At 52.8% G+C, this 16,795-nt stretch overlaps 6 protein-coding genes across 6 annotated transcripts in view; 3 read left to right on the plus strand and 3 right to left on the minus strand.

Moving 5' to 3' along the window:
• Positions 1–2,589: 2,589 nt before the first annotated feature.
• On the minus strand, positions 2,590–3,314 carry GUITHDRAFT_141305 (hypothetical protein; the record flags this gene model as incomplete). The annotated part of the gene is made up of 2 exons (XM_005829280.1): positions 2,590–3,000; positions 3,309–3,314. 2 exons carry the CDS (start codon positions 3,312–3,314, stop codon positions 2,590–2,592), a joined length of 417 nt encoding a protein of 138 aa, XP_005829337.1.
• Positions 3,315–4,374: 1,060 nt separating this feature from the next.
• On the minus strand, positions 4,375–5,568 carry GUITHDRAFT_164156 (hypothetical protein; the record flags this gene model as incomplete). Its single annotated transcript, XM_005829281.1, has 6 exons — positions 4,375–4,432; positions 4,477–4,549; positions 4,600–4,735; positions 4,801–5,051; positions 5,101–5,268; positions 5,490–5,568. Coding segments are annotated over 6 exons (739 nt in total), but the record flags the coding sequence as incomplete, so codon positions are not given.
• Positions 5,569–6,037: 469 nt separating this feature from the next.
• GUITHDRAFT_73992 (hypothetical protein) lies at positions 6,038–6,457 on the plus strand (the record flags this gene model as incomplete). The annotated part of the gene is made up of 1 exon (XM_005829282.1): positions 6,038–6,457. The coding sequence occupies one exon, from the start codon at positions 6,038–6,040 to the stop codon at positions 6,455–6,457; it is 420 nt and encodes a 139-aa protein (XP_005829339.1).
• Positions 6,458–6,938: 481 nt separating this feature from the next.
• Positions 6,939–10,747, minus strand: GUITHDRAFT_111636 (hypothetical protein; the record flags this gene model as incomplete). The annotated part of the gene is made up of 13 exons (XM_005829283.1): positions 6,939–7,005; positions 7,055–7,116; positions 7,168–7,488; positions 7,542–7,637; positions 7,968–9,097; positions 9,141–9,215; positions 9,266–9,906; positions 9,962–10,017; positions 10,072–10,161; positions 10,222–10,275; positions 10,317–10,417; positions 10,467–10,524; positions 10,574–10,747. The coding sequence occupies 13 exons, from the start codon at positions 10,745–10,747 to the stop codon at positions 6,939–6,941; spliced, it is 2,925 nt and encodes a 974-aa protein (XP_005829340.1).
• Positions 10,748–12,579: 1,832 nt separating this feature from the next.
• GUITHDRAFT_111637 (hypothetical protein) lies at positions 12,580–14,578 on the plus strand (the record flags this gene model as incomplete). Its single annotated transcript, XM_005829284.1, has 13 exons — positions 12,580–12,626; positions 12,679–12,733; positions 12,785–12,877; positions 12,929–13,064; positions 13,124–13,281; positions 13,445–13,535; positions 13,635–13,699; positions 13,747–13,849; positions 13,908–13,960; positions 14,018–14,095; positions 14,235–14,313; positions 14,439–14,494; positions 14,543–14,578. 13 exons carry the CDS (start codon positions 12,580–12,582, stop codon positions 14,576–14,578), a joined length of 1,050 nt encoding a protein of 349 aa, XP_005829341.1.
• A 727-nt stretch (positions 14,579–15,305) lies between these two features.
• GUITHDRAFT_141309 (hypothetical protein) overlaps positions 15,306–16,795 on the plus strand; it is a gene marked incomplete at both ends in the record, with an annotated part of 3,002 nt that continues 1,512 nt past the window's right edge. Inside the window, 8 exons of the mRNA XM_005829285.1 lie at positions 15,306–15,495; positions 15,545–15,612; positions 15,652–15,851; positions 15,913–15,980; positions 16,169–16,239; positions 16,343–16,393; positions 16,572–16,605; positions 16,652–16,698. Coding sequence (XP_005829342.1) covers positions 15,306–15,495; positions 15,545–15,612; positions 15,652–15,851; positions 15,913–15,980; positions 16,169–16,239; positions 16,343–16,393; positions 16,572–16,605; positions 16,652–16,698 — 729 coding nt within the window. The remainder of the gene's footprint in view (positions 15,496–15,544; positions 15,613–15,651; positions 15,852–15,912; positions 15,981–16,168; positions 16,240–16,342; positions 16,394–16,571; positions 16,606–16,651; positions 16,699–16,795) is intronic.

The following is a 16,795-nucleotide window of genomic DNA, read 5'->3' on the forward strand; positions in this document are numbered from 1 at the left end:
GGATGACATCTAAAGTCGCTTGAAGGCTCCGGGGAAACTCGTCGGAGTTGCAGAAGAACACATTGTCTGCCATCACATCAAGATCCAAAGTGTGCCTGAGGGAATCGTGAAACACAAGGCAACGACCCGAGATGTCTGACAGCTTGACGAGATCACCGGCCACTGAATCCATTTGTAAAAGTAAGCGAGGATGATCACTGGTCTCCGAGAAATATTGGAGTGGAGAGGAGAGGAGAGGGGATTCGAAAAGAAAAGACAAGAGGAGAGAAGAGCAGAGAAGAGCAAGAGGCGCCGAGGGGATGGAATAGCTTGAAGCTAATGAAGAGAGGCAGGGGAGCGGGTGATGGGGAGGTGAGAGAGGAGAAAAGAGGTGAAGAAGGGAGAGGAGAGGCAGGAGGAGCTGAAGCACCGAAGCAACGCTTGCTTCTGCGACGAAAAATCTGTTGATGGGACGAAGACTCAGAAAGTCTAAAAGGCCAACAAACAGTAGGAGAGAAAGAGAAGTGAAGGGAGAAGGAGGAGTGATGCCGGAGGAGGAGGAAGTGATTCCGGAGGAGGAGGAAGAAGGGACGGGAATGGGTATGCGAAATGAGCAGGAATAAGATGAGGGAGAATAGAGGGTTGAGAATATGGCAAAGGAGCAAATTTAAGAGATTCAAAGGATGAAGATATCAAGGAAATGAAGAGGAAGCAGCGAGTAGGATGGAGAAAAGATGGAAAAGGAGAAAGTAGAGAAGATGGAAAAGGAGAAAGTAGAGAAAATAGAAGAGAAGAGAGTCTACCTCCTGCGTACTGGACTGTTGGCATCATCATAGATGACGTAGTTGTATTCCTTCCCCGCCGCTACTTCCAGTCGAACCTTGAAGATAAACCTCAGAGAATGAAGATCCTATCCCGAAACCAACAATTCCAATCTCCAATGTCTTGCTCCGCCTCCTCCTTGTAACATCCTCCTCCTCCTCTCCCACCCATCTCTCTTTGTGACCTCCTACTGTCTTTGCTTATCCTTTTCACAGCATGTCTCCTCCTCCTCTTCTTCTTCCTCCTCCTCCTCCTCCTCCTCACCCCTGAAGGACAGTCCTTGGTGTTGCAAACGGGCTCAACCACTTTCAGTCCCCCAATCTGCATTAAGAATCAGAAATGATTTATCCTCCCCGTCCTCTGCTCTTCTCTTTATTCATCCCCTTCCCTTTCCCTCCCCAACCCTGCCTACTTGATCTGCAAGATCTGATGGAACTGTGAAGCTGCCGAAGGAACTAGGAGCAAATTTAGATGACGAAGGTCAGCGGAGGGAGGAGGAAGGAGAGGAGGAAAGAGGAAGGAGGAAGGAGGGAGGAGAGAATAGACCATTGGAAGGAAGGAAAGGTGACGGATGAGGTCGAGGAGGAGGAAGCAAAAGGGAGGAGAGGAGTGCTGAGGGAGGAGGGAGGGGAGTACATTGAAGATCGGTCGATAATTGAGAGTCCCAGCGACATGTCCTTGGTCCACCATGACCTGAAACTCTCATCACGCAAGGAGAACGTCTTTCTCCTTGTCCTCTACTTCAGTCTCGGGTCATCGTTGATGCAATTGTTTCCCCCATTGGCCAGCTTGCCTGAGCCACCGTCAATATCTTTACTTCCTCTTCCTCTTCCTCGTCCCTGCCCCCGAGCTCAAGATCCTTATCCTCCACCCTACTCGTCCTATCTTCGTACTTTTTCTGCTTCTTCCTCTACTTCACGGTATGCCCTCCCATGCTTTCTATCTCGTCTCCCTCCCTTAACCCTCCTCTCCTCCTCCTCTCTCATTCATCCTTACATTTATCGGGCTCGGCAAAGGAGGATGAAGGAAAATAACTCGTCACCCATTGTCTTGTGTACTGGTGGACTACGGTATCCGATGCTGATCACAAGGAAGTCATGTTGTTGCACGAAGGACAAGGTAGAGGTGAAGCATGCGATAATATACAAGGGAGAATGAAGGTGAAGGAGAGGAAGTAGGAGTGAAGGAAGGTCGATGCCGCTGGGAAGGAGATTCAAGAGGAGGAGGGTGATGAAGACGACGGGGAACAGGAGGAGGAGGAGGAGCACAGTGCAAGAGCAGGGCGTCGTCTTCATCTAACTCACCGCAGGCAAGCGATTGATCCACATTGTTGGTACTGACGGACGAGCAGCTGACGGGACTTTTCACTACAGTCCTGTTCTCGATCCACTGCAGTACCTGACCTTGCATTAGTTTCTCCATGAAATTCCTCTCACACTTCTTCCATTCTCCTCCTCCCTCCTCCCTCTTCCCTCCTCCCTCCTCCCTTGCTGTTCTCCTTCCATTTCCCCCTCCTCATCCTCCTCCCTGTTCTCTCTGCTCCTTACTTCGATCGAGGATTCCAATCTGATTCCTGTTGTTGATGCAGCCGGTACACTCTGCAGCCCAATCACCCACGTTCCCATCTTCATCTGCCCTGTTCTGAGATGATGTGCCGATCAGCTCGAAAGAACGACAACCGAGGTGGAACAGGCAGGCAGGAAGGCAGGAAAGCAGAGAACGAGAGGGAAAGAGAGAGACTCGGGGGACAACGGGGACAACAGGAGGACAGAGTGAGGCAGGTCATCATTACATGGGACAGATTCCGTGCACCAGTTTCCCTTCGTAGGTAGCGTCAGGGACGCATCGAATCTCGTTGACGTTGTCCTTGATTATGTTCTTCTTCCTCAGCGAAATCAGATCTCGAAATCTGCGCAAGTTCAGGTCAGCAACTTCCAAGCACCCCTGCGCTGCATACTCATTCCATCCTCCAAACCCGACGGCAGCCAGCCCCACACACAATCCTAAGACCCCCAGCAGAAGTCTGTTGAACTTCGATCTTCTCTCTAACTTCGCCCTCCTGTCCCTCTCGGCGATGCTTTCATCGCCCTTGTTCTTCTCCTCTTCTTCCTTCGATCTCGCCTCGGAGCCCCCCGTCGAAATCATGCTGGTGACCCCACTGAGCGGCTGCCATTGTATGGGGATCCTGTATGGCGGGACCTGTTCAAAACCAGGTCATCATCCCATCGTTTTCTCCCCTACGGTTTCAGCTGTTCTATAGGTGCTTACTAATCGCAAACTATTCTCCTAAACTACCCTGACACTTCTTCTACTATCATCTCTCTCGCTGAATACGCTCCTCTTCCCCTTCCCCTTACAACCCCATTCCAACCCCACATCGGTGCTGCCAGGGAGAGGTCGTGAGACATAGCGACCGCAGTGGTCGGATTCGGAAGCTCTGCTTCCCCAACAGCTTGCCACTCCTTCCCTCCTCACTTCGATCTGCATCAAAGAGCATGGAATCTTACCTCCATCTCGCTGTCCGGGTCCTCCGAGGGCTTCTGACTCCTTCTTGCTCCTCGTCGCTGCCCTCTGCCGTTCTCCTCCTCCCTCGAAGGCTTTCCTCGTTCCTCAAGACGTTACCGGAACATCAAACAATGGACCCCCACCCTTCTTCCCGGAATTAGCTCACCCCTACCCCCTCTTTTTGATGACCATACCAGTGCTACCCCTTCGTTTGATTCACAAAGTACCCACCTTACATAGATCAAATGCCCTACTGCACACCCCACCCATTCAGCTTGTCAACTGTGGACCCCTTCTTATACCCGGCTTTTCTCCGACACAGAGCAGAGACCCCTGAACTTTTGACTACCCGTATAAATTCCAGTTAAGTGTACCGGTAGTCATTTGACCCACCCCCGCACTTGCCGGATCCGGGATCTCGGAGTGATCGGAATTTGACAAGGGGGTGGGTCATGGATTCGACCGAGTAGGGTGATACACCCTACCATATTCTTTATAACAATTTTCCTCACTGATACGTCGTAGGGGTACTAACCCTACCCACCCTGAACGATAAGTCCCATCATAAATGTTGACCATGAGAGGAGGAGGAGGAGGAGGAGGAGGAGGAGGAGGAGGAGGAGGAGGAGGAGGAGGAGGAGGAGGAGGAGGAGGAGCACGAGTGGAAGGCAGCAAAAGGCAGAGAAAAAGGAAGCGCAGAGGAGAATTTCGTCACGAGTGCCTCAACCAGGAGGTAGGGAGGAAGAAGAATCTGGAACAAAGACAGTGATCCTAAATGAGTTCCTTGGGAAGAGAACGTTCAAGGGCCATCACAACAGGGAGAGTGGAGGGGATGTAACAAAATGTTACACGCTGGTGGACAGAGATGCATGGATACGAGAAGGCTACGAATAAGGAGAAAGATTGGGGGTTACAAACTTTCGTTTTTTTCTCGGTTCTCATGATGAGTTAGGAATAGCCATTTTGCAGTGATTCGGGGAGATAGAGATCGCTATGAAGAAAAGGGCGGAGAGAGAAAAAAATGCGACGGTGATTAAGGGCTCGAGAGAGGAATAAAATCGAAGCAACGATCTAGCCCAACAAGGAAATCTCCTTCACCAGATGCTCTTCTTTGAAGACATGATTCCTGTGTTGAGATCAGATTGAGATGAGGATCGATGAGTGCTGCACCATCCATGTTCTTGAACCATGGCATGAGGTCGGTCCTCGACAGCCAACTCTCCATCGTCTTCACCTCGATATGCTGCGAGCCCAAAGGATCACTCGTGAACAAGCTGCGGAGGATCGCCTCACCCTTGCTTGCTCTACGAGGCCCCACACCATGACATCAACAGGGCCAGGCTGACTTCCTCCGATGAACGTGCCAGCCATCTCCGACCTGATCTTCTTCCCGTACTCGTCCAACGATTTCAACCCTGGGTTCGATTTCCTGCAATGGCGAGGAAGAGTCTCAGTGAACAGACCACACTGCGGCAATTCTAAGAAGCCTCTCACTTGATCTTTGCAGGTGCTTTGCTCAGCATGTGTCGTATCAGGGGCACAATGAAGCATGTGAAGCAACAGTTGCCTTTGAGGAAAGTGGCGATGAATCTGCTCCTGGATTCCTCGTTCCCGAAGATCTCGGCCTCGTAGGCGAGCAGCAGCCCATACGTCACCTCATGGACCTGTCTCGACTCACTCTCGCTCAGCTGTCTCCCGAAGATGATACGAGAAAGCTCTTTGAAGATGATATACGAGTCGTTGATCTGACAGCCGTCATGTCGTTAGGGAAACGCTCTCGTGGATCGAAGATACCTGAAGACCGTTGACAGTGACGATGGGAACTTTCTTATACTTAGACCACTTGATTTCCTTCTTGCCGGGCATGGAGACTAAGATGCTCTGATGCGCAATGCCAGCATACGCCAGGAAGGACCTGACCATGACGCAAGGCGGACTGGCTTCCATCTCATACAGCTTAACCTGCACAAAGCTTCATCTCCTGCAATTAAGACTTGAAGTGTAACAGAAGCAAGAGAATTTCGATCAAAAGAAGGCATGCACGCATCATGCTTTGCACGCTCTCCCCCAGTCACTCCCTCTGTCAGCAAATGTAATCATCCCAACCACATCGAGAACGCATCATTGCGGACGAGACTTCTGACAGCGAGCGAGCAAGCATACAAGCAAAGAGAGGGGGCTACCTCCTTGATCTCGCTCACGCCAGAGATGGGGAGCGGGGCCGCAAGCTCCTTCCCCTCCTCGTTGGGCACCCACGCCATGGTTCCCCTTTTACGTGCAACCTTCGTAGCCCCCGACACTATAAGCTACCCACCCCTCACTTTTGCCTTTGGACACTCTCATACCACCCCTCCTATCGCATAATATTCGCTGCTAACTTTCCCCGGATTTCATTGCGGCTCTCAGCGGACTCTGAGTACCCCACACTTTGTTCATGCGTGTACCCCCCAGAGGACCAGGATATTCTTTGGAGTACCCCCTTTTGGAACCTTGACAGTAGGGGTAGAAGAGAAGTATTTGGATCCTAAAATGCGGGGGTTCGGGGCAGGGTTCGCCGAGTCGGGGGTGGGGTTGAAAAAGTAGCTGGAGAAATGTGGAGACATTTCAACGAGGAGAGAGGAGAGAGGAGAGAGGAGCGAGAAGAGAAGATAGAAGATAGAGGATCGTGACCATTAGCAAGAGAAGAGACAAGTCAGCGATTAGGATCAGATATTAGATCGATGAAGAAACAATGAGGTATCTTGGTGATTACCTCGCCTTCACATCAAGTGCCTGCTTCAGCTGCGGACAGAATCAAGCGCAAGCTGTTCGACGATCGAGAGTTTTTCCTGAAGAAACACAGCAGGCAAGTCAGTCGCAACAGCCCCTTGACGACTTCGCCCCCTCTGCACCACCCCTAGAAGAGCTGCTTGATGACGAACGAGGTGATTCAGTCAAACAAGAGCACGGCTCAAGTCACCGTGGATCCAACACAGAGGAGGCAGCAAGTGGAAACAACCAAGGAGAATGCGTCATCTGCCTCGAGGCTCCATCCAAGTTCGCCCTGATGCCTTGCGGTCACCTGTGTCTGTGCGGGAACTGCGTTGGTACGGTCACCCGTTGCCCTCTATGCAGGAAGGAGCTACAGGGGTTTCTTGCTGTGTATACTTAGAACGCAACTCAGGACTGGCAGACATGCAGTCCTCGAGGACGTGTCTCATTGACGAATGCCATGACTGACTTGATATTTCTATTCGACAGCGCTCAGTGGACATCGGTTGGACGTCATAGCACAGATGTGTTTAGACTTTGATCAAGAGGTTTGCATCCAATCGAAAGCAACAAGGAATGAGAGCTGCTCTTGTATAGTAAAGTTTGAAAATGAAGTCTTGTTCTGCGACGCGAGGTCATGCATGTTATAGTTACGGGGTTATGAAGCTGCTGAAGGAGCCTTGACGCACTGGGAAAGAGCAGAGCAACAAAATCTCTGTGAGCGATGAGGATAGACAACTGAGTCAGTTGGACGACATCTCTCGAATGCTAGAAGCTGTTTGTGTGACAGCGTAAACATCGTCCTATCCTTGTCTTGTATACTCACACAATTCAAGTCAGACAAGTTTTCATTTTCATCTTAATACACAAAACCAACATCGTCATCTCATGATCTTCCTACTGTCCCCATCCACATGTTTCAAGTTCCATTCAATCTTAGGACACATTCTGTCCAAGTGAGCCTCAGCAAAAGTTTGGTCCCCAATCAGCTCCGAACGCAGACATGGTCCTGGGGTAACGATTGGCTATGATCTCGTTCTTGATCAGCTCCTTTATCCCCTGGGTTGAGGTGACGTCACGAGAGGATCGAGATGTCAGACAGCGGCGTACCTGGCGATTGATCTCCCTCTCCCCCTCGGGCGATTTCCGCTCGTAGCTGTTCCTCCTGTAGTCCATCGGGTGTGAGGACACGGGCGATCTGCTTGATCCCCTGGCGGCGCTCACGCCGTCGGAGGAGGAGGATGTCCTGGCCCGGTAGTCCCACTTGTCCTTCAACCCCTCGTACTTTCTCCTCCTCAAGTCCTCCTCCCAGTACTTCTCGACCTCCTTCCCGTAGTAGGGAGTCTCTGCCAGCCCCACGGCAGCTTCACCTGCTGTCCTCCCCTCAATCACTCTCCATTCTCCCGCCATCGACAGGTTCGCTCTGTCCTCCTACATCACAGTCGTCATTCGGACTGTGAAGGTCAGGGCAGGCCTCTCATCACCTTGGCGTCAAGTACGGCTGAGTCGTTGATCTCGCTCACTATCAACTGTCCTGTTGCCTTCATGATGTCACGACGGACATGGTCGTCTGCTCGTTCCTGTTGCAACGTTGATGTTGTCAGGAGAGTCGGGAGGATGAGGAGAGTGAGGAGAGTAGGGACAGATGATTGAGGCGGGAGATGATGAGTCGAGGAGGAGGAGGAGGAGGAGGAGGAGGAGGAGGAGGAGGAGGAGGAGGAGGAGGAGGAGGAGGAGGAGGAGGAGGAGGAGGAGGAGGAGGAGGAGGAGGAGGAGGAGAAAGTTGAGAGGCGAAGAGGGAGGAGGGAGGAGGGAGAAGGAGGGAGGAGGAGGAGGAGGAGAAAGTTGAGAGGTGAAGAGGGAGGAGGGAGGAGGGAGACGGAGGGTTCGGAGGTTCGGGTTGTTCTCACTGGCACTTGCTGTCTTGCGCGAGAGCTGGCAGGTTCGATCTCTTCCTCCATGGCAAGACGATGAGGCCCCGACGCCCCAGCTACTCTCGACGGATCCTGCGCAACCTTCGCACGGCTGCCCCGTCCCTCGGCGTCTCCACCGTTCATAGCGCCATCCCGCGGCATGTCGTCGACCACCTGAACCTTGCTCCTGGAGCTTGCCTTGCTCGTCGTGGAGGCCCGGGACATCGGGGGAGCAGCGCTGAGCTTCTCCTCATCCGCCTCCCTGGCGAGCTGACTCGTCGCCTCCAGCACTTGCATGTTCGACTCTGTGACCTCGTTCGAGTGCGACATGATGATGCTGCGGATCAGCCTCGAGTCACTGGGGTTCAGCTGGGGTGGTACAAAGCTGCGCGTCAGCCCCTGCTGGGGCTGCAGCGAGTTGACTTGGCGCCAGGTGGAGGCCTGGTCGAGTGAATCTCTGAACTCTCTGCTCTCCCTCCCGTCCAAGGAGGATGGGACGCACGACAGCGCCGGCTCTCTCTTCGCGCGAGGCACAAACGGCTGTGAGGAGGGGAGGCGGGTGACCTGCTGGTGGGTCTGGGCCTTTGGACGGAAGAAGATGGCGAGGAAAGGAGCGCAGGAGAAGAACCTGGACAGCAGAGAGCCGCGCTGCTCACGGGGGATTTCTTGGCTACTTCGCATGTAGTATGCGCTGCTCGAGCTGATGTGCGAGGGAGGCCTGACTGCATCGCTCATGGTGTGACTCCCCTCGTCTTCCGGCTTGTATGGTCCGTAGGAGGAAAGCCTGGAAGACATGTACGAGCTGTTCGAAGACTCGCTCCTCTTCAAGCTGCGGAGAGAGGGAGGGCCCTTGCGCTGCAGCTTGTGGTCGTTTGAAAACATGGTCATGACGTCGCTCATGCTCGGGACCATCGAGAACGATCCCGTCCCTGCGCTCTTGCCGTGAGAGGCCGAGGCCACCTGAGAGTGGGCGGAATGGTTCGAGGCCGAGCTATTGCTCCTCAGGTAGTTCGCCCCCCCTACCTCAACCTGGTTGCTGCCGTCTGCCATGACTGCATACAGCTCTGCCTGATTCGCCACAGACAGCTGGGATGGAGTTGAGGGCCTGGAGCCGTCGATCGAGTTGCCTGTCATGATCGTCGGCAACAATTTCAACGGGGCATGAGCTACCTCTAGGCATGGGCAGCGGTTTGAAAGGAGGCGGGCTGATGAGAGCCTTGGTCTGATCTTGCGACAGCTTGAAACCTGACACAAGCAGTCAGCGAGGGAGGATCAAGACTACATGAGGGGAGCACCGAAAGGAGCACGTCTTCCATCCTTGTCTTCCCCCAACTTCTCGATCTCGATGATTTGCTGCTGCATATCCGAAAGCTTCTGTGATATCGTTTCCATCTCCTCGGGGTCGATGCCTCGAAAAGGCTCGAACACGCTGTTTTGCCGGGACTTGTCAGCTTGCCCAGTGACAGAGGGAGGCTTGCGAGGCAGAGGCGGTTTCGAGCTCGAGAATGCCGTGAAGACAGGCTGGGCGGCGGATTCACCTCCCAGCCTCTGAAGTGGCGAGGAAGAGATCATAACTCCGTCCTCGCTGTAATATCCAGCATCCTGCGACAAGTTTCCGTTCCTATTGACTCCCTCAGTCTTCTCATCCTCCCCTCGCTCGTCTCGACTCGACGCGGCGTCGCTCGTCCTCGCATTCTCAAACAGCCTCTTCTCCAGCGAGCTCCCGTCTTGCTGCCCTCCCACCACCTTCCTGTCATTCACAACGTCTGCCTGCACCTTTAACTTCTCCACTGGCGTCGATGAGGTGATCTCAGTCTTGCGCTGTTTCTCGGAGGAACTCGCACTGGTCGTCCGTTTCGGCCGGGAGGACTGGCCGGACTTTGCTGTTCCCTTCTTCATCTCCAGAAATTTCTCGATCACCTTCCGCTCCTCCGGCCTGCAACAGAGAAGGTCATGGATGAGCCATGTGAGCATGGAGGTTTGGATTGAACCTCAGCATGTCAAGGGCAGTCATGCGATCGCTCTCATCCATTTCGAGCATGATGGCCTGACATACGGTAATCACCACAACCGACAACTCGAGGATTGAGTGTAGAGCTACCGCTCGCTGGGAAGGAGGTACTCCAAGAAAGCACTTCCACTTGATGTTCTGATCCAAAGACTCGAGGAACTCCAGGGCTTCAACAGGCTTCTACATGAGGTGCAGGCGTCAAGGCCATCTCGAACCCCCGCATCCTTCATCACTGCTCACCTTGCTTTGCAACTGCCGTACTTTCTGCTTCACATCCAGCACACTCGCCGTGCTCTACCTCGCAGTCAGCACAGCGCACTACCTCAGCTGCTCACCTTCTCCCCGACGTTCTTCATTACTGCAGGGCTGGTGGTCACATTCATGGGGATGGGGCTGACGTTGGGGTCGGCAAACCGAGGCGACCGCATGTGGAAACCTGCCCATCTCAACAGTGAGACGTCAGGAGCAGTGCGCATGTTGCCAACTTCGCTGATCCAAGGACGGAGACTCATGCATGCTTCCGTGCGACGGATCGGGATGTGCCTGCTTCCACAGTGTCTCAGAGACGGTAAATGTTGCATTCGCTGCAGACCTTGGAGTTGCCGTTGGACCTTTGAGGCCTGCTGACGTTTCCAGGGAACGAGGATGTCAGCACGTTTCGAACATCGACAGCAACACGGCGGTACCTCATAGTAGCCAACTCCGACAGCATCCTTTCATTCTGCTCCTTCAGCCTTTGAGCAGACCGCCCAGAGTTTGCAGACATCGTGGAAGTGACAATGATGTGTTCCCTCAATCACTACATTCGAACTTCGCCGATGGCACTTGAGTGGTCATCAGAGGCTTTCGATGGCATCTTCTACACAAACCAGCCAACTGTTGTCACTCTCTCAACTATCTTATACGAGGCTAATCAAAGTACTGTTTTGCTCACTATGAGTTTCACCTTCGGATCTGTAGTGGCCAAATTCAAATCCAGTGATCGTTGCTTTTCTCCTCTCCTCGGGTTGTGATGCCGTCTGACGCACCTCACATGCACTGATCGTCCACCATCGTCTCGTCCATCTTATGCATCTCCTCTAATCCTTCAGCTCCTCCTCCTCTTCCTGCAGTCTTTTCTCCTCCCTCCTCTTGTCTCGCCCTCACCAGCCAGCATCGGCCGGGCCTCTTTCCAGTATCTACCCCGGGACTCTTTTATGACCCACCCCTCCCACTCTACACTGTCAGTGACGGTGTGGACCAGCCTTGTGGGTTACCGTACCCCACCCTCCGGGAGTCCATACAGCCTAGTACGGTACGGTACGAGCGGTCACCGGGCCCGGGGTACGGACGGGGCCTCTTGAATGACCCCACCCCTACCCCCCTAGCAGTTGACCCCACCCCTACCCCCCTACCCCCCTAGGAGGTCCCCCTACGTCGGGTACCCGGACATTGGGCCACGGCGCGTGTTGAGATATCCCGGCGAAACTCACTCTTTATTGACTGAAACTAGTCCGTTGAACCGTTACACCGCAGACTGAACCATAACCGTTTTTCGGAGAGCGACTGCCGGTAACAGTCACCGCCGGGCCGGGCCCGGGGGCCCGGGGGCCGAGAATATGCCATGATGATACCACCCGTGTGAATGATGGAATTACCACCCCTTCAACCCCTCTCTAAAGGTACTGCCGTACCCTACCCTTACGTCCTCCCACTGACATGTATGCGTGCAGTACCCCCCACTTTCAACACTACCCAACCCTTGCAATTTTGGCCACCCCTACCTAGACAAAATCCCTCCCCACCCTTTTTGTCCACCAATGCGCTGGGGTTATCACCCCTACCCGCTTGTAGATGAAGAAACTGATATGGATCATCTACACTTCCAAGTACCCTTTCAAAATGTACCCACCCTAAAATCATCCTACCCCACTATTTCACACCCCCACCTACTCATTTACCGAACCACTCGTCAATCTCCCGTTCTTGGATAGTCCCTCAAGAAGACAACGATTCACAATGAACCCCCTTCACTGAGCTGCCACCCCAACCACCCTTACCCTTATGTGACCCCCCGTTTCAGTACGCCTCCTCTCAATCACCCCCCATTTCATCATCATAGTACCCACCCTTCCACACATCCATAGTACAATGTCAAGAAGGGACCCCCCGATTTCATAGATCCCGGCCTCCCGCCCGTCATGGCAACCGCGGCGTGCAGAGGATGATGCTTTTTCGCTCTCTTCCTCCTCCCCCCGTCCTCCACCTCTACCCTGTGGGCAGTGAGGAAGTGTAGAATAGAGATGCAGAGCTATTTTTCATTTCTACATCAGCTTTCCGCCTGTTGATGTTCCACTTCGTGTCGACATGTGTCTTCTTCGTGAAAGTGCCCGATCCTGTATCAGAATATGGATGCTATCCTCAATGTCTGCCCCGTTAATCAGGAATATTCCTAGAACTTTGCAATATGTAAGCGTAGATGTTGCATGTCTTGAATGTTTCATAGTCTGCCTCCCTTTCCTTTCTTCCCCCTTCACAGGTTGGCAGCGATTAGTATCTAGTCAGATTCAACAAGGGATTAGCATCGAATTCATTGCAGATCGACACAAGTCAACTCGTATGCTTTTCTCTAGGATCATATCCTCCCCGCGAACTATGTCCCCTTCGTGAATCATCGTCAATACCATGCAGTCACTGTGTGATGAATTTACTTGTCAGGCAAAAGACTGGCATGGCGCAGAAAGTCAGCATCCCCCTCCTCTTGTTCTATCTGGTAATTGTTTTGCTTGGGATTTTCGCCCATACATGATACGTGAATCTGCAGACAGCTTGGTATGTTCTGAATGTTCAATACAATCTCTACAACAAGAAGATTCTCAACGCCTATGACTTTCCATACACAACAGCACTGATTCAGGTATATTTTATCAACACACACCTCTTGCAAAGATGTAACTGTGATTGACAGTTGGGCTCGGGATTGCTGTACATCATTCCCAAGTATGCCCTGGGCTTTGCCAAGTGGCCATCGTTCTCCTCTTCGAACATCTCCCTGCTCTCCTTCTTCCATGGAGGAGGGCACTATGCCACTGTCATGTCTCTTGGTATAGTAACCGTTGGGACATTTTGCCATCTAACGTCTGTGCCTCGTCTCAAACCACAGGTGCTGGCTCAGTCGCCTTTGCTAATGTCGTGAAGGCCGGAGAGCCGCTGTGCTCTGTGTTGATGGGATTCCTGTTCAACGGAGCTATTCCTGCTCTTATGGAGCTCATCGCCCTGCTTCCCATCATTGCCGGAGTGATGATTGCATCCATGGCTGAGGTAGGTCTTGTTTGTATCTACTTGAACCCCGATCACACACCCTTGGGCGATCCGCGTTGAGTTCTATCATGCTGATTGTAAGCTGTTCGGTGGAAGAGTCCATGTCTTGTTGTGATTGTGACGGAATCTGCGTGTGTTGTTTACTCTGAATCTATTCCTGCAGCCGGAGTTCAGCATGTTTGCGTTTGGATGTGCCATGTTGTCCAACTTCCTCTTCGCTGCTCGTGGAACTTACGCGAAGATTTGCATGGAGAGTAAGTTGATTTCTTCCCTGGCTTTCTCCTGTCGAGTTTCTCGCTCCCTGGCTCTCTACGTTCTACATGTTCCTGCTGTAACTGTTTGCTCTCTTGCAGAGGGCCCTAAGATGAGCGGAGCTGATTTGTTCGCCATGAACACCATCTTTGCTTTCGTCCTGATGGTGCTGATGGAATTTCGTAACGATTTCACCTCACAGCCTTCTGCCAGGCACCCATCACCTTCGTCATGGAGGGACAGTCCGCCATCACTGGCTTCGAGCAGCTTACCACCGGCAAGGCTCCCTTGGACTACATGGCCTTGATCAATGGAGGTGAAGAGCGGAGATTCGGTTGAGGTATCGAGCTCCTGACGCCTCCTGCGACCGTCAGAGCTTGATGTCAAGAAGGGGAAGCCTTCTCCCTCGTACTTCATCGCCTACCAGGTGCTTCCTCACCCGCCACTGCTGGGAACGTGTAAGGGCTCACGTTGCATGCTCCAGCTCGTCTGCGGTCTCTATTATTACTTTTACAACGAGATGGCGTTCATGGTCTTGGACCTCCTTGATCCCGTCGGTCAGGTAAGAGCATCTCCTCTCTCCTCCTCTCTCCTCCTTCCAATCCTCTCTCCTCCCTCTAATCCCCTCTACTCCCTCCCTCCTACACCCTGCTCTTCATCCCCTTGATCCTAGTGCTTCTCCGTGTTGACTGGTCCCGCAGGCTGTTGGAAACACGGTGAAGAGGGTTGTCATCATCGTCGCCGGAACTATTGTCTTCAACAAGCCCCTCACCACCAATGGTTCGCCTCTACCCCATAACTCCCCACCCCCCTCTTTGCCTCTCTCCCTCTCCCACTGTTTCTGCCTTGTCCTTCCACTTCTCCCCCACCACTGAGCCTCTCCAACCCTTATATTCCTCGTGCAGGCATCATCGGATCTTCCGTCGCCATTGGAGGCGTCCTCCTCTATTCTCTCGTCAAGGTCTGTCGGTATCGCATCACTCTTCAAGATTCGCTGACTCGTGAGCAGTCTGGAGCCCTCAGCTCCAAGAAGAAGCAGAGTTGAATTCTCTCTCTCCCTCAGTCTACAAGTAAACACAACTTACCCTCTGAGCCTTATCCTGCTGACCTCGCCTTCCTCCTCCTCCTCCTCCTCCTCCTCCTCCTCCTCCTCCTCCTCCTCCTCCTCCTCTCGCAAGTCTAGTTGCTCCTTCTCCTTCTCCTCGTCGATCAAAAAGTCATTGCTGGGCATTTCGCTTTCCCGTTTCCAGAGAGCGCAGGTTGTTTGTGGTGCCTTGAGATCGAAACCGATTCAAACCAATCGAATCCTTTGTTTTCAAGGTGTTGGAATCGATTTAATCGCAAGGAATCATTGCTACCTTGGAATTGAATCGGTTGAATCGATAGTGGATGCGACCATGGCGGGATTTTACTGTACGGAGCATGGCCAGAGGAGCATAGAGGAAGGGGAAGAGGAAGGAAGAGAGGCTTTGATAGAGAAAGATGTAGGAGAGGAAGGAAGTGGAAGAGGAGCAGGAAGGAGTAGAAGGAAGAAGATGAGGAAGGGGATCGTGATAGTGGTGGTGTAGGTGCATGGGAGGAGATAGAGGTGTAGGAGACTATCAAAACAGGAGGAGGAGCAACGAGAGTTGTCCTGGAGAAGCTGCAGGGGAGGAAAACTTGGGATAAGAGGGTGAGCGATACCCTGAAACCATCGAGCTATGCTTCCGAGGAGCCTGAGGCCTGCTATACTGACCCGTTGCTTCTAGCGCAACATGAAATGAGAACAGAGGATGACGTACGCGCTTGCACTGAATCGACACGCGCCATGGAGAATTTCATTCATCTTGTTCTTTCAAATCATTACATGCGAGGTTGCTCTGCTTGATCGGGACGGAAATCTCGGTGTGAAGGCGTCGACCGAAGGGTGTAACCTCCGGATCCTGCAGCGCCTTCGAGGAGGCGTCGATGACGATGAAGACGGTCAGGACGGTCATTGAGGAGCGTGACAGTCTTGCTGACATGGCCGCAGGGATCGACAACTTGATCCAAGATGCATACGCGTTCAACAAACAGCCCTCAGTGCCCGTGGTGACGGATGTATGCGGTGGGGGAGTGGGAGGCTGACGTGTGGGACAGACCCCCGGTCCCTGGAAGCGACAGTTGAGCTCTGATGCACCCAGAGACTTCAGGGAGAGCACGATCAAACGCCCGAGATTCGCCAGCCATCTGAGGAACTCGACCCTTGCGCTCAGAAATGGCGCAAGGAGTGGGAGAGGTCGGAATGTAACGCTGTACAGCAACCTCAACGCTAAGTACCAAGTACGGACGAGTGGAAGGTGGAGCTCTCGTGATATGATGTCTTGACTGACTTTCTGACTCTCTGCTTGTTCGTTGAAGGACTGTCAACTCGACGGCTCTGAAACCGACAAGACCTGTCTTCAACAACAGGCCTGACAACTTCACAGGTTTGTTGTGTCAAATCAGAGATCCTAGGACGACCGAAGATAGAGACGGGGTTGAGAGAACACGAGGGATGGTGATGATGACGATGGAAAGGAAGATGATAAAGAAGATGATGGATATGATGATCCTGATGGAGAGAATCATGGATACTAGTCAAAGATTTTGAAACTGATTTTTTCATGTTTTGCAGCGGTCAAAGGCAACTTCAACAGTTACTACGGCTATCGGAAAGCAAGTGCAATGAATTCGTCGATCGGGAAGGTCTGGATCTGATGTTGTTGTATCAGTCGACATACAAACACAGAAGTTGAAATACACACGAAGAAGTTGATTTGCTCGGAGTGCACTGATGCCGCCGATGCAGGTCTTGAAACCCGGAGTCTGGGGCGATCCTCGTTTGGACCTGCTGAAGGCGGTCAGTACTGGAGGAGGAGGAGGCGGAGGAGCAGGAGCAGGAGCAGGAGCAGGAGGAGCAGGAGGAGCAGGAGGAGGAGGAGGACAAAGAGTGGGAGAAGGGCAGGGAGGGAGGGAGAGGGCAGGGGGGTAGAACGATGTTGACGAATGGGGGCATGACAATATTCCTGGTCTTTCAGGAGTTTTTCAAGGGGAAGACATGTTTGGACATAGGTGAGAAGCGTTCTCGTTGTGCAGTGATCGCTCACTCGGTCTTGAGGCTGCAATGCTGGATATCTGACCATGAGCATCGCATACCTGTTCGAGGTGAGGGAGAGGAGAGGCGGTAGATGATGTGTCAGGATAGAGAGAGGGGGGGGTTGGAAGAGAGGGGAGGGATGGATGGATGGATGGATGGATGGAG

Source organism: Guillardia theta (genome assembly GCF_000315625.1).
Source record: "Guillardia theta CCMP2712 unplaced genomic scaffold GUITHscaffold_53, whole genome shotgun sequence".
Taxonomy (NCBI): Eukaryota; class Cryptophyceae; order Pyrenomonadales; family Geminigeraceae; genus Guillardia; species Guillardia theta.